The sequence below is a fragment of the Pelodiscus sinensis genome, chromosome 1 (genome assembly GCF_049634645.1).
Source record: "Pelodiscus sinensis isolate JC-2024 chromosome 1, ASM4963464v1, whole genome shotgun sequence".
Lineage (NCBI taxonomy): Eukaryota > Metazoa > Chordata > Testudines > Trionychidae > Pelodiscus > Pelodiscus sinensis.
Window position 1 is genome coordinate 139864549 of NC_134711.1, and position 15765 is coordinate 139880313.

Here is a 15765-nt window from a genome sequence, read left to right on the forward strand (position 1 = left end):
GTAACACCCTTTTGGGTATGTCTACACTGCAAAGTTAATTTGAAATAACAGCCATTATTTCGAATTAACTTCAATAGCGTCTATACATGCAAACCACTATTTCGAATTTAATTTGAAATAGCAGAGCGCTTATTTCGAATTTGGTAAACCTCATTCTACGAGGAGTAACGCCAAATTTTAAATAGCTATTTCCAATTAAGTGCTGTGTAGACACTTAATTCAAAATAGGGGGCCTCCAGCCCTTCCCAGGGAGCCTTGGTGGCCACTCTTGGCACAACCAGGCAAACTCATCTGCTGCCCTGTCCCCCCTTCCTCCCACCCAACCCAGAGCCCTTACGGGGCAGACTCTGGCCACAGTGCCTGTGCCAGTTGCAAGCCTGCCAGCACACAGCCAGCAGACTGTGCACCTGGCACAGCATGAGCCAGCAACCCGCTGCTACCCAACCCTACACCGTTCCCCAGGACTAGGCTGGCAGCTCTCAGGAGCCTGCCAAGGGCTGCAAAAGGTGGGCACCTGCCTGGCCTAGTGTGGAGATCATGGCCCTCATTGAGGTTTGGGGGGAGCCCTCCAATGCCCATGATCTCCGCACGAGGTGCAGGAATGCAGCCGTCTACAGCCACATGGCTGCCAGCCTGGCTACCAGAGGCCACATGCGGACCCAGGAGCAGGTACAGACAAAAATCAAGGAGCTGCCGCAGGCCTATGCCAGGGGCTCCCAACCAGAGGCTGACCCGGACACTTCCCCACACTACGAGGTCCTGGACCGCATCCTGGGGGGATGACACAGGGGAAGAGGAGGAAGACGATGGCCAGGAACTGCAGGAGACTTCAGGGAGCGTGCCCTGCACCCAGGACCCCCAAGCCGTCCCAGAGAGCCTGTCTGCGGTCTCATCTGAGGCCGGAGAGGCCTCCACATGTGAGTGCCATCACTGTCCCCTTATGCAGGGCTGGGGGGAGGGAGAGCCCAGGAACTGTGCGCGTGGGCCTTGCTGACCACGAAGCAGGCGGCAACCTGTGCATCTGCCGTGCCAGCCGGGACATGTGGCCCCAGCTGGGTGCCGTGCAGGGGCCCTGGCCTGTTCCCCACACGCGTCTATGCGTGAAGGCACGTGGCAGGCTCCTGTCCCCAGGGAGAGAGACTGCACACTGCCCTCCCTCCAGACGCCCACTCTATAAAGAGGCAGGGCACATCTCCTCCCCCCCCCCCACACCACACTATGGACAGCACAGGGGCTGGGGTGCAGTCCTGGGCCAGCTCACACTCCCGGGGATAGCAGGATGTGATGGTGCAGAGACCTGCCGTCCTCGCCTTGCAGAGGGGGGCTGGGTTTCACCCACTGTGTCCCCTGGGAGAACTGATCACTTCTCTTGTTTCACCACAGTGTCACCACCTGCAAGCGCAGGGCGCACCACCCCGCCTGGAACATCCACCCATACCCAGGCCAGCAGGCGCACTCAGAACTGGGAGAAGTAACAGCAGCAGCACCTGGGGTTACTGGGAAGGCAGGTCCATAGCCAGGAGCAGTGGGTGCAAGAAGACCTACAGCTGCAGCGGGAGAGTTTCAGGGAGCAGGGCCGTGCCCTCCGCGAGCACCTGCAGACCCTGGTGCAACGATTGCTGCCTCCTGCTGCTCCAGCGCCTTTGGCCACCCCAGCTATCGCTCCTCCTTCCACCACCACCCCCCCGCCCCCGGTCCCTCCTGCCTCACCCTCCATACCCACTCCCCCCTGGGGATGCCGAGGCCCCCACACCTGCAGATCTGGGAGACCGGAGGGCCGGCAAGACCCCCAACCCTGAGTTTCCCCTCCCCTTGCCTCCCCCTTCCAGCTCTTTCCTCCTAGGTTTCCCCCTCCCCTCTCCCGCCCTCATTCTACCCCAGTTATGTTAAATAAAGAGATTTTTTGTGGCAACACGTGTGTTTTTATTTTACATCAGGAAGGGGGGCTTAGGGAGGGGAAAGGGGCAGGTGGTGGGGGCGGAATGTAAGGCAGAAGGCCCCAGTGGGGCACGCCAGGGGGACTTTATTCCTCCTCCGCCTGGAAGCTTTCCCACAGAGCTTCCCGGATGTGGACAGCCCCCCGAAGGGCCTCCTGGATGGCAGCCGTGTGGGCCTGTGTGTACTAGCCAGCCAAGTAGTCAGCCTCAGCCATCCAGCCTGGCAGGAAAGCCTCCCCCGTCCTCTCACATAAATTGTGGAGCACACAGCACGTTGCCACCACGTGTGGAATATTATGCTCGGAAAGGCGGGTGAGGAGGCATCTAAATTGGGCCTTCAGCCGGCCGAAGGCCCCCTCAACCACAATGCGGGTCCTGCTGAGCCTGGCATTGAAGGCCTGCCGGGAGGGGTTCAGGTGTCCCATGTAGGGCTTCATCAGCCAGGGCTGTCGGGGGTAGGCCGCATCCCCCACCAGGCACACTGGCATGTCCACGTCCCTCACCCTGATGCGGCGGTCAGGGAAGAAAGTCCCGGCATGCAGCCTCTGGCACACAGAGGAGTTGCGGTACACCCGCGCGTCGTGTGCCTTGCCAGACCAGCCCACATTGACGTCCATGAACTGGCCCCGGTGGTCAGACTCGGCCTGCATAATCACGGAGAAGTACCCCTTGCAGTTAATGTAGAGGGAGACCTGGTGTTCCAGGGCACGAATGGGGATGTGCGTCCCGTCGATTTCCCCCCCGCAGTTGGGGAAGCCCAGGGCGCCGAACCCCTGGGTGACCGCATCTAGGTCGGTGAGGCGGATGACTCTGCAGAGCAGCAACCTGTTGATGGCCTTGACCACCTGCAGAGAGAGACACAAAACCAAGGGTCACTGGGGTGCCTGGGTGGCTGAGAGTGTTTGTTCCCCGCTACTGCCCCACTCCCAGGAGCAACCCCCGCTGCAATCCTGGCAACAGCGGGCGGTCTGTAGCGCGGTTGGGACAGACTGAAGCCTCCCGGGGAGGGCACTTACACCACCTCCCCCTCGTTTTCCTTGGGGCAGCCCATCTCCTCCTTGAAGCCCCCCCCCCTTCTGGCCCAGTGGCCGGTGACTGCCGTACCTGCATGAGCACCGTTTCGATGGTGGATCTCCCCACGCCGAACTGGTTCACCATGGATCGGCAGCTATCCGGCTTGGAGAGCTTCCATAGGGTGATGGCCACCTGCTTGTGGAGGGGAATGGCGGGCCTCATGCATGTGTCCCATCGCTGCAGAGCAGGGGCGAGCCACTTGCAGAGCTCAAGGAAGGTGTCCTTCATCCTGAAGTTCTGGGTCCACTGTTGGTCTCTCCAGTGCTTCAGGACGATGTGGTCCTACAATCGCTGCTGGTGTCCAGATGCGGCGGGGCACGCTGGTGTCCAGGAGCTGCTGCTGCTCCTCCAGGGCCCCCAGGTGGGGCAGGAGGAGGGCCAGGGTGCTGGCCTGCAGCAGATGGTACCAGGCGGCCTGCAGCAATTGGTGCCAGGCTTGCCGCAACACATGCAGAATGAGCACCAGAGTGCCCAGGGGCAACTCTGGCTCCATGGTGCCGAGTGCTGTGGTGTCCCAAATGAGAGTGATCAAAGCACGCAGAGAGGAAAACGCTTTGCTGTCCCTCAGCGAGGTAGGCAAGTAAGCGGGAAAGCAGAGAACCGGCTGTCCAGGGGGATCCCTTTAAGCATGAGCCTCAGATAACCTCAGACAGCATCCACACAAAGCAACTACTGACCTGATGCCCTACTGGAACCAGTTTGTTACCCTTAAATGCGATCCAGCGTCCAATCAGTGTGGACATGCTATTTTGAAATAGCAAAATGCTATTTCAAAATAGATTTTGTGTGTAGATGTGTTATTTCGAATTAGCTTAATTTGAATTAACTATTTTAAATTAAGTTAATTTGAAATAGCGCTGTACTGTAGACATACCCTTAGATACTTGAAAAACGCTATCATGTCTCCTCTCAGTCTTCTCTTTTCTAAACAAGCCCAGTTCTTTCAGTCTTTCCTAGTAAGTCATTATTTTCTAGCCATTTAGTCATTTTTGTTGCTCTTCTCTGGACCGTCTCCAATTTCTCCATCTTTCTTGAAATGTGGTGACTAGAACTGGACCCAGTACTCCAGTTGAGGCCTGATCAGCACAGAATAGAGTTGAAAAATGACTTCTTGTGTCATTAATGAATAGCATGGAGTAGTAGTCAGAGGTCTAGATAATCCTTGACAGTGCCTCCATAACATCTCGGATATGGGCCTCTGCCTCCTGAGATGTTATGTCAAGGTAACAGATGGATGCCTCCACCCCCCTTAAAAGGGAGTCTCCAACCACCACTACCCTACTTTTCCTCCTCGCAGTGGTGGCAGCAGATCTCTGAGCCTTGCGGGTGGGGTACCTGGCTTCTCCTCTCCTGCCTTAGGGGGTGATTCCTTATCTCCTGTACCTAGAACAGCATAATGGTTCTCCAGTACCAGGGTGGGAGTGTTGGGAGCAGGGGTGGAGCGCTGCCTGCTGCCAGAAGTGACCAGCTGCCAGTGTCCCCCCTGAAACGGAGCCATCTCCTCCTCCATCAGTGGTGTGCCTGCAGTCTCTTGTAATGAGGTAGCTTCCTTAGGAATATCCACATGAATACTCTCAAGGAATTCCTCATGGACTTGGATGCTCCTCAGCCTAGCCACCTCCTCCTGTAGCTCTTGCACTTGCTTCCTGAGAGATTCCACCAGCAGGCGCCTTTTGCATTGGATGCCCCCCCCCCCCCCCCAAGCCTGGATTTCAGTAAGTGGGAATTGCAAGCCACAGTCCCTGCAAACCAGGCCTGGATCTGGATAGAGGCATCAATGGTCTGGCTGGCTACAGGAGCAGTGCTGGCACATGTATTGGGGCTCTCTCTTTCAAATCCCCTCTCAAACTCTTCTGTCTGCTTTGCATGCAGAGCCCCCTGACTGCCACCCTCTGTCTAGGTCGGGAGCTGGAGGGACACATTGCCACATTCTGGGAGCTGTCTGAAGTTTGCATCACCTGGAGCCCAAATCCCAAACTCCCTTGCATGCCCTGACCCGCTGTCCCACCCCGATCCCCTTCCCACCCCCCAAGCTCCTGCCCCAGCCTGGAGCCCTCTCCCATATGCCGAACCCTGTGATTTCAGCCTAGACCCCCTTCCTGCAACTCAAACCCATCATCCTCAGCCCCAACTCTGGGCCCCCGCTCCTAACATGAGTCCCTACCCCTTCGTGCTCTTGAACCCCCTACCCCCGTCTGGAGCCCACTCCCGCCTCCTAAACTTCTCCTTTCTGGTCCTACTGTGGATCCTGTTCCCCCAGCCCAGAACTCATATGCCCTTCCACACGTCAAGCCCCTCCCTTAACCTGGAGATCTCTTCCCCACTCCAAACCCCTCAGCCCCTCCTCCAGCCCGCAACTCCCTCCTACATCTCAAACCCCTCCCCCTCAGGTGGAGCCCTCATCCCTTTCATACCCCAGTCCGCGGCCCTAACCCAGTAAAAATGAGCCAATGAGCAAGGGTGGGGGAGAGCAAGTGACGGAGAGATGAGGGATGGAATGGGGAGGCGCTCAGACTTCAGAGAATAGGTGGGGTGAGGCTGTAGGTATGGGCAGGGCAAGGATGTTCAGGTTTCTGTCATTAGAAAGTTGGCCTCCCTACCGTTTCCGAAGCAGTTGTTTGTGGAGTGCTCTGAGCAGTTGCTGTCCCTTCCCTACTGCAGCTTCTCTGTTGGCAATGAGCTGAATCAGAAAAAGTGGGAAGAGTAATTCTGGTTGCACCATTGCCTGTTTACCTGCTAGGCTGGGAGAACAGGGAGAACAGAATAGGTTCAGGCTGACACTGCCTGAGCCCAAGGGAGCACCTAATAGAGGACGGTTCTGCTTTCCTTTCCACGTAGCCAGAGAGAGCAGTCCAGGAGAGGAGAAGGGAAGATGCTTCATTTACTGCTGTCTGATTCTCAGTGCAGTGTAGAATAATTTGGGGGCCTCTTCATGACCACCTCCCACCCCCATTTATCCTTAAATGACTGAATCCAGCTGCAACATTCCTGCGTGTCAGACTACTGAGAAGGAAATGTAGGAGCGCTACACCTGGTGTGGTCTCCTCTACTTAAAAGAATCCCCAGCAGGGGGCTTGTGTTTTCCACTCACTTTGTGCTCTCTGGGAGCACAGCAGAAGAGATACTGCTTCAAAATATTGATTTTTGTTTACAATCTTTTAAAACTATTCAACCCATAGTAAAGCCTAGCACAATGCACGTATATCAGAGGACAAAAGTAGAGTTGGTTTGCAAACATCTAAAACAGAGAGGAAGTGCCTAGATTGGGGTGAAGCAGAAGCTTACTTGTATTCTGTCAATACTCAGTCCCAGTCACTTCAGAGTCAGTAACCAAAACAGGAATATTTATAAAGTGGTCCAACCCATGTTCTCTGGTCAGAGGTTTAGTATTATAATTAAACTATTAAAGATTGTTGCAGATAATTTTTATTCCAAGACAAAAAATTAAGATGGAGTTCAGTTTGTAATTGTATATCAGTAATTAGGGTAGGAAAATATTACAGGGATATTGTGATTCTCCCAGAATTAAGCACTACAACTCCAGGAAATTCAGTTATAGCTTGAAAGAAATCCAGAAATATAAAGCTGAAAAATACACAATTAATACACAACCTGGGGGTTGTATCCGAGTTCTGCTGTGTCTCCCAGTGGTGAGGGTCAGTGGCTGATAGTAGGGGAACCTGGGTATGACATTTCCCAGAGTATAATCTGGACTGAAGGATAGCTGTACCACTTCAGTTCCCTAACCTGTGTACGTCTGATGCTTGTTCATTGTGAAAACAACCACTCATCATCGGCTCACTCCGAGCTATGTTATATCGAATCTATAGCCAGCCACTCTTGAATTGCTGCAGGGCAACACCAGAAAACTCCCGTTCCCAGACTTACACTTAGAAATGAGCATCTTGTACTGCCTGGCTCTCTTCTGGACAACACAAGCTCATCTAAAGTCTGAGATTTATTAACAGAAAATGATATGCACACATCTTATCTCAAATGAAGAATTTCAAACGCTCCAGTCCTAGCACTCTGGTTTAGATGAAACAACAAAACATGTTTATTAACCAGAGAATGATAGATTTAAGTGATTACAAATAATGAGGCATAAAAGTCAGAATTGGTTACAAAGAAATAAAAGGTAAAACACAACTAATGCCTAAACTCACAAGCTGAGTGAATTCAAAGGAAAACTTTATCTCACAACATGGTCTAGCAGTCTTACTGGCAGGAATTCTTACTGGCTGAAGATGAGAACTTCCAGCTGCTTCTTTGCTAGGATGTAAATTTCTCACACCCCTTTTCCTGGCAAAGAATGGCTGGCTGTTTAACCAGGTGATAGTCCATCCGATTTTCTTGATACCTGTCTGAGGTGTCAGTTTGCCTTTTGTCTTCAAGTAACTACTTTGTGCCTGCTTTTCTACACTTGGACTATATCTCAATAATGTTCTACAGTACAGTCTTACAACTTTACATACAATGTCTTCAGGCATATTTTACCAGGACAATCATGGGCTTTAAATGATAGCTCACAAGGCATATTTTGTACAAAATTTGTCCTAGTCTTGAAAAAAAGTGTTATCATAGGGATACAGACTGTTACACTGGTCTCTCTTTGCTACAGCAAGTTTCAACCCAGAGCCCTGTGATTGGCAATCAGAGAAGCAGTCTGGGAGTTGACACCATGAAGCCTGCCTGCTTCCTAGGTTGTTTCCTACCCTGGCCTCTACCTGACATTGTTGTATGGAAGCTCTTCTCCCTTGGTCATGGCTTGCTCTTCCCAGTCTCCATGGGAGCCTTCCGTGACTCAGCCATGGGCTCTGGTGCAGGCACTCTGGAGTTCCTGCAGCCTCTCTACAGAAGCTAGTAGCGTAGGGCTGCTCCCATGCTCCAGTAACTGTAACTAAATTTAGCAGCTGTCTTTTGAGCTCTACTTCCATTATGAGCATTCCCAGTAACTTCCTTTTGGGCCCAGAGTTGCTTGTTAACCATTTTAGTTCCTTACTGTGAGGCTTATACACACAATCACAAACACCCAAACCTTGTCTCTCCCTTGAAGTGATTCCATAAGAAAGAGGGAAAATAAAGATTGAATGTGTCTTTAAAAATCACCTCAGTCTGATCTGGGACTAGAAGCGCAAAATGCTTTAATCATAATTATATACTTATTGCACAGGATCACTACAGGATACGGGTACATATCTGGAACCTTAACTGCATCTTAGTATAGGCTTTTGTTTGGAATATGACACAATGATAATAGTTGACAGCAACTAACTAACATCACTGCAAAATTCAGTCTAATTCCTCCACTGTTTGTCAGGATGGGCAAAAATTACTACAGCTACTTGGAGTTACTGTAGCTCCTTCAGTCAAACTCTTTCCCCAGTCCTGTCCAAGAATCCTGTGACAGGTATTTGAAGTTGAATGTCCTTACAGTTCTTATAGCTGCCTGAGAGTATGGTTGTTCATATTCTGGTGAGCAAATCAGATAAAAATGGTCTTTTTCAAGTTTCCTTCTCCCATTTCTCCCAAAACCCAAAAGTGTAGCCTTTAGCAATGCACCTGAGCTCCACACAAGAGGAAGGATGTGCTTTCAAGCTGCTTTTAACTTCTGTCTGACTGAGATTGCCTCCTAGTACCATCGCCTCATCACTGGTCAAGGTCTAGACTACTTTGACTATTTATTTTTCTCTTTTACATTTTTTTCTGATGAAATAATCAGTTGTAATAAAAATCTTATTTTTTGCCCTTAGGAAATTCGCAAATGGGTGCTACCATAGTGGATGCTTTGGATACTCTCTATATCATGGGGCTTCATGATGAATTCAGAGAAGGACAAGACTGGATTGACAAACACCTTGATTTTAGTGTGGTGAGTAGAACATCTCCTCGCATTTCACTGGTCCTTTTAAAAGTGTTTTGAGAAAACACATCGTAATCTTCCCTACCGAAAAAAAACTGGTTGAGGAGACAAAAAACATTTATTTGGAAAACATGAAATTCAGGTTTATGGCTAAACTTCAAAGGACTTCTTTTATTTTTTGCGTTTTGAAAAATGAATGTCTGTGGCCCTCTAATAAGGATGTCTTTCTATGTAATATGTTTTTGAACGTTAGAGTGATTGCCAAAACATGGATAATTCTTATATGTTCCATGAGAAGCATTAAAATCTCTGCAGAAGAAATAAGTACAAAGTTATCCCCAATAGAGATCAAATTATAAACACATTTCAACAGCCAGCGGAGTATTCAGTTGTGGAAGAAGGCATTTTACTTTTCAAATGGTGGTGCATAAACTACTTACAATATTTCAGTTCAATTGTTTATTATGCATATATTCTGATACACCTTGGAATAACAATCCAAAACCACAAAACAGCAACTGAAAAGAAGACTCACATGTGGGTTGTCAATCAGACATGTAATAATCAAGAACTGGTGAGGTCAGTGACAGTTGGAACAAAACATAACATTCTGAACAGTAGATATATATCAAGGGTTCCTGAATAGAACATACATACACAAACTCTCTCTCCTTTCTCCTCAAAAGTTCAGCGGTGCTCAGTGGGAAGCATCAAGTAGGGCTATAGGCTGTACCGCTGATTCAGCTCACCATGTAGGTGCTATTGCTGTGGTACAACTTTCCCAGTTGGCTACGTGACACCATTATGCTCAGAAGGTGCATCCTCTTTCGTATGTATTCCTCTATCAGTAAGCAGTATGTCTTGCTGGTGAACTGTGGTAAATGCATTTGATGTACTCCTTGGCTAGTAGCCCAGGAGATCACACCAGAAGCACTCAAAATGCTTCCAGATCCCCAACTAACATACACTGCTTGACCAGGATAGAATGCCTGGAGTCTTTACGCTTGTTGCAACTCATGTATTTCCTAATCACATCACTTAGCTTCACGGACAGGGAAGGAGTGGAGTGATCCTTTTCTGGCATTATAAACAACTTGGTCCTACTAGGTTGCCTGAAGAAGTGATAGAATGGGGTTACTCCTGTACTTACATGGAGTGTACTCCAACTATAATATATAACCAGGGCTTAGTTGCAAGGGTATAGCTGAGTGTTGCGCTAATATGTAAGCTACACATTACTTGACAGTCTTGTGCAATCTTTTCACTGTCTCGTTTCCTTGGCATATACAGAGCTTTGTAAAGGCTGTACAACTTTGTAAAGCTTCTATATATGTGAGTGAAATGAGATAGTGGAAAGATTGCATGTACCAGTTCTCATCAGAAAGCCTTCAAACTCTTTTGGTACATAAGATGTCCTGTTATCTAAAACAAGACTCTCTGGTAAGCCGAACACAGTAAATAAAGTGGTTAGTCAGGAAAGTAGCTCTTCTGGGGGTGCCCTGTGATATTATGAATGCATTATTCATAATTAAGAATTATGAGTAAGAGTTTGAAACGGTCAGTGTGGTGCAACCAAGGCCCAGTAAAATCCACTGCAATTTTCTGCTGTGATCTATGAGAATATCCTTTCTAGGTCCTTTCTGAGTCCAGCTACAGTTCCCTGGCAGCATCACTGTATGTGGGGAACCATTGAGGCCTTTGTTTCCATATCAGGTTTCTACTGTCAGTCTGCCCCAGACAAAGGTCGGGGGAGAAGAAGGTGGTCTCGAAGGGCTTCATGTTCACCGTATGTGCTGCAGGCCTCCTGTCTTCATGAACCGGTATATGCACATGTTAACTTAAAATGTCCTTTCTTCCCATAAGCCCAGCACCCATAGTTGTAGCTGGTCAGATTACCACTCCAGAAAGTGAGACGGCAGCTTTCACTGCTGAGGCCACAGAGCAGGAGTAGGTAGCATTGTATTATTGTGGGTTATGTAAATAAAAGGAGCAACGGACTGTTAAAGTGCCGACATAATAGTAGGAGCAGTCGGAGATATAGAACCTCTTTTAGCCCAAGCCCTTTCAAATGCCTCACTCTTAGCAATTGTAGCAAAAAAAGTTAGAGTTCTGATTATCTTCAGCAAGTAACCATTCATCCATGCAGTCACGGGCTATGCCAATCGCATAAATGCCCTGACCACAGTCATCATCATGCCTTGACATTCATATTCCTGAGCTGTCCTTCACAGATGATGTGCCAATGCACATCTGGTTTTGTTGGGCTGCTGGCAAGTTTCACAAAACATTTTCCTCCTTAAGCAGAACAGACTCTTTGGTGCTGAAATGTTCATTAAGGTACCACTCATCTGCATCTAAGGAGGACTTGGACTCTTGGAGCCCATCATAAATATCAGTGTGATCATGGCCTAAGTACCTCTGTAGCAAAGGTAACCTAGTAGCACTGAAGAGTTCCACAATTAGCACATAGTTTCAAAACATCCAAATTATCATCAGCTGAAAGATGTGCTCCAGGTGTCATGGGTTGCAAAATAGAAACATTCATCACTGCAGTGTTACACTCCGATGCACCCCAGAATAGTAGTCAATAAAAAAATCCCCAAACCCAAAACCACATCAAAGCAAAATACACAGGAATATTGTCAAACAGAACATGTAATAACCACAAACTGGTTAGGTCAGTCTGTACATATAAGATAAACAGTCCAAATAGATATATAGCGGTGTGCCCTAAATAACTGCGCACACAGAGCCTTGACCTAGAACAGGAAACAAAACAGGAGCATCAAGCAGGATGGCATCACACATAATAGACATCACATACGTAGGACCCTACCAAATCCAGGGCTGCATTTCTCAAACTGAAGATCCCAACCCAAAAGGCAGTTGCAAGGGGATTGTAAGGTTGCCACCCTTACTTCTTCTCTGCCTTCAGCACAGTGTGGCTAGAAAGTGGCAGAGATTGCTGGCCAGGCGCCTAGCTCCGAAGGCAGTACTCTACCAGCAGCAGTGCAGAAGTAAGGGTGGCAGTACCATAGTATGCCAGCTTTACTTCAGAGCTACTGCTATCATTGGCTCCACCTTTAGAGCTGGGCTTCTGGCCTGCTGCTGCTGCTCTTCAGCTGCCCAGCTATGAAGACAGCACCACAGCCAGCAGTAAGGGTGGGAATACTGTAACTCTCCTACAGTAACCTTGTGATCCCATCCCCACATCCTTTTTGGATTAGGATCCCACAGTTAACAACACCTGGAAATTTTTTTTAACCATTAAACCAAAATGATCCTTTATGTGGCTTCAGTTTATATGTAATTTCATATTCAACAGAATGATATACTAGCTTGGCTACAGCTCCTTTGGTTTAGGAAATTCTGTTCATATGGAGAACACTAGAAGCTTTATGTGGTGCTGCTTGGGTCCTTAACTACATAAGTTTAGTTTTTCTTCATTTAAATCATTGTTCTGGGTTGGGGCTAGGGATGAGGGGTTCAGTACGCAGGCTGCCCTGGGGAGAGAGAGGATACCCTCAGCCTTCTCTTATTGCAGCAATTTGGGCCCAGGTGAGGAGTGTGTGTCCATGGCTGCTGCAGTGGGCACAACCAGGGGAGGGATGCATGCCCCCCAGCTGGGGGGGGCACAGACACACAAACAGACAAACTCTCTGAAATGTATAGTAGATAGCTGTCCCTTTCTCCATTCCTGCTGGCCCAATGGGGTTATAGTTTTTCTGGTCCCCATCTCTGGCCTGTTACTGTCCCCCTGTGGTCAATCTACCTGTCCCTCCTACCCTTTCCATTTTATGAGAAACAATCAAATTCTGGGCACATCCAATTGTCCTGGCACGACCAAACTCTTACCTTGCTTTAAAAGTTATGATAAGAGGAAGCTGCCTACCAAATTTGGTGGCCCTAGCTCTTAACATTTTGGAGGAATTTTTTAACTAATGGATTCACGGAGATGCACATTTCTGTAATATATAGTATGAAGATGAAAATGCTAAACAAGAGAAATAGTTCTGTTCTCATTAGAGCAGGAGTTGGCAAAGAGGCCTCCATGGGCTGGATCCAGCCTGTGGCTGCCCTGCTGCTCCCCGGCCCCCAGGCTAGTCGAGGCCTGGGGACAGGGGAGTGCATGAAGTCTCCTCTCCCCTCCAAGAGTGTGTGGCACCAGAGGGAACTGTGTTCCCCAGCGGGGGGAGGAGACTTCGCATGCTCCCCCCGCCCCCAAGCCAATCAGGACCTGGGGGTGGGGGAGTGCGCAAAGTGTGTCTCTCCCTACTCTGCCAGGAGGGAACCATGCACCCTTGGCAGAGTGGGACAGGGAGAGAGCAACTTCGTGCGCTCAGGCCCTGATTGACTCGGGGGGGGGGGGGGAGTGCACAAAGTTTCCTCCCCTTGCTGGGGTGCATGGCACCAGAGAGAACCCCAGCCTCAGGCCCTTCCTGGTGTCTGGGAGGTATAGCGTGGGGAAGGGAGGCATCTCCCAAACTAAGGGGAAAGCCTCCCTTTGGCTCCCCTCCTGATGCTGCTGCACCTTTTTCCTTTTTTTGTGCAGCTGTCTCAAAGAAAACAAGGGTGATTGGATGAACGGCAAGGATTTTCTCTCTTAATTTAGGTCTAAAAGTTATACATTTTACTTGGAATCCTGAACTAGGATGGGGCAATTCCATTTTTAGGGAACTGACAAGGGGGTATTCATGGTTCTCAATATCCTACAGATACTGACAATCAATGATGGAGGTATAAGGGAAAGAATGGGAGGCAGCACCTTCGGCAGTGTGGGTGGGCAGTAGGTGGGATGTAGGCACCTCTGAAAGAATGTTGGAGGAGGGTTATGACCAAGAGGAGGGAGCTGCAGACAGCCATAGTGCCTGGTGTCCTGAAGATTAGCCAGCAGTTTGTTCTTGTGAATCCAAATATTGGCAACTACAAGTCCTTGTGTGCATTTGGATTTGTGTATATCCCTTCGCTAATAATAATAGTTTTTCTGATGCCTTTATTGCTATGTAGAGAAGCTTTATAAACATTTGCCTTTCTCTTTTCCCAGAATTCAGAAGTATCTGTTTTTGAGGTCAATATCCGCTTCATTGGTGGTTTACTAGCAGCATATTACCTGTCAGGACAGGAGGTAAGGAAACAATAAGTAAGTGTGGAAAAATTAGTAATCTGTCAAATGAAAGCTGCACAGTTGGAAGGTTTGGAGTTGTTGGGTTCACAGTATTTTGAGATAATATAGCAAGTGGGATGGTCTGTTACCCAGCTCTACAGGGATCATGGAATCTCTGTCTAAAGCTAATTATTGTAGAGTATCTGTGGGCTAGCCAAAGTCCTGTTGTCAGGACTTGGAAACAACCTGTGCCTTCTACAGTTTGCTTTTTTATCAAGGTATTTCAACTTCGTTGTCACAAGTGGTCACCTCTTCCCTAGTTATCTAGTTATTAGACTCTGTTATATATAAATACCTTGTTTCAAGATATTCAACATTTCTCAAGAGAATTTTTCTCAGCTGCCACTTGTTCCCCACTAGTCACAGGTATCTGAATGCAGAAACCCTTGACAGTCTTCTCAGGTATCATTTGTGTAGGGAGCCATAATCCTGCTACAGCAATGGAATAAAACTGAGACACACAAGACCAAACTCTTTCCACAAGTACATTTCCCACTGAAGTCATTGTGAGCTATGTCTCTTCTATGTCAGTGTTACATTTAGACTTCTCTCTCTTCTCTCCCTCTCCCCCCCCCCCCCCCTCCCCCGCATGAAGATTGCTGAGAAAAACTACTATATCCAGTTTAGGATTGGAAGAGCTACTTGTATATATAGCCTGCATGGTATCTTGAAATATAGGTATCTTGGCTATATGGGACAGTATTCTCAGAATTGATTCTCATTTTTTATTGTTAACTCATATGCATACGACTTGCCTATGTCAGTAGTGTCTGAAAATTATTATTGTTTGCTGCCTGTTTGGGGGATTATATGCTGTGTCTTATTCTGGTTGTTGTTGTTGTTGTTGTTATCAAAACAAATTTAGTGCTGGTAAAAGATGTTGCACTGACAGCTATGGAGAGTGAAGGTATTTACCCACCTATTGGTGATGGTAGTTCAACCACCTTTAAGGCCTAATATACAGTAGGAAAATGTGCCAAGTTTAGAAAATGTATTAACTAACATGTTTTCTAACATGCTTTAACTGAAAAGAACGGTTGTTGTATTTAAAGAGGTGTTGGCTAGTTGTGTTTAATCTGGTATAGGGGGTCAAAGCACATTTCTAAATATAGCTTGTTCATGTATACACTGTGCACTAAGTTGCTTGACATAATGTGTTACTTAAAACAGGTTAGCTAACATGCTTTCATAGAAAATTTGTTTTCTAAGTTAGATATGGGATAGTAGTCTCCCTGGTATTTTTCAGGTTTTAGAGATTATGCTGATAATTTCTCATAGGAGGAAAAATTAGCATCAACTATGCTTATTTTTGTGATAGAGGAACCTGATTATGGAGTACTGTGGAAATTCAAATAATTTAAACAGTGATTAAATCTGTAACTATCCCTTCTTCCAGTCAAACTTGTTCTACGTTTACCAATTTGGATTTTGTACTACGGGAGAACGATACAATAACATACTTGATTTATATGTATCTTTTTTGCCATTGGATTCTTGGCTTAAAATTGCGCATTCTTGAACAGTCCTTTGTTGGGTCACACAACTTTTATTAAGTACCTGTTTGGTGAACAATGACATTGTATAACATTTTGGGTAGCTGTATCTGTCGCATCCGGATGCTTTCCAGGCTTTCTTGGGGGTGGGGGAGATATATGCAGAGCTCTGCAGTATCTGTAGCTTGAGGAGAGAAGTTTCTTTCAGTGCATCAGGCCAAATTCACTTTCTGC

The 15765-nt window shown here is 47.8% G+C and overlaps 1 protein-coding gene across 2 annotated transcripts in view; it reads left to right on the forward strand.

The window, feature by feature from the left end:
• The window catches only part of MAN1A2 (mannosidase alpha class 1A member 2), a 229958-nt gene that overhangs the window by 120598 nt on the left and 93595 nt on the right, over nucleotides 1–15765 (forward strand). For both annotated transcript variants that reach the window (XM_006135741.4, XM_075904629.1), the window contains exons 4-5: nucleotides 8765–8883; nucleotides 13919–13999. In XM_006135741.4, coding sequence (XP_006135803.2) covers nucleotides 8765–8883; nucleotides 13919–13999 — 200 coding nt within the window. The remainder of the gene's footprint in view (nucleotides 1–8764; nucleotides 8884–13918; nucleotides 14000–15765) is intronic.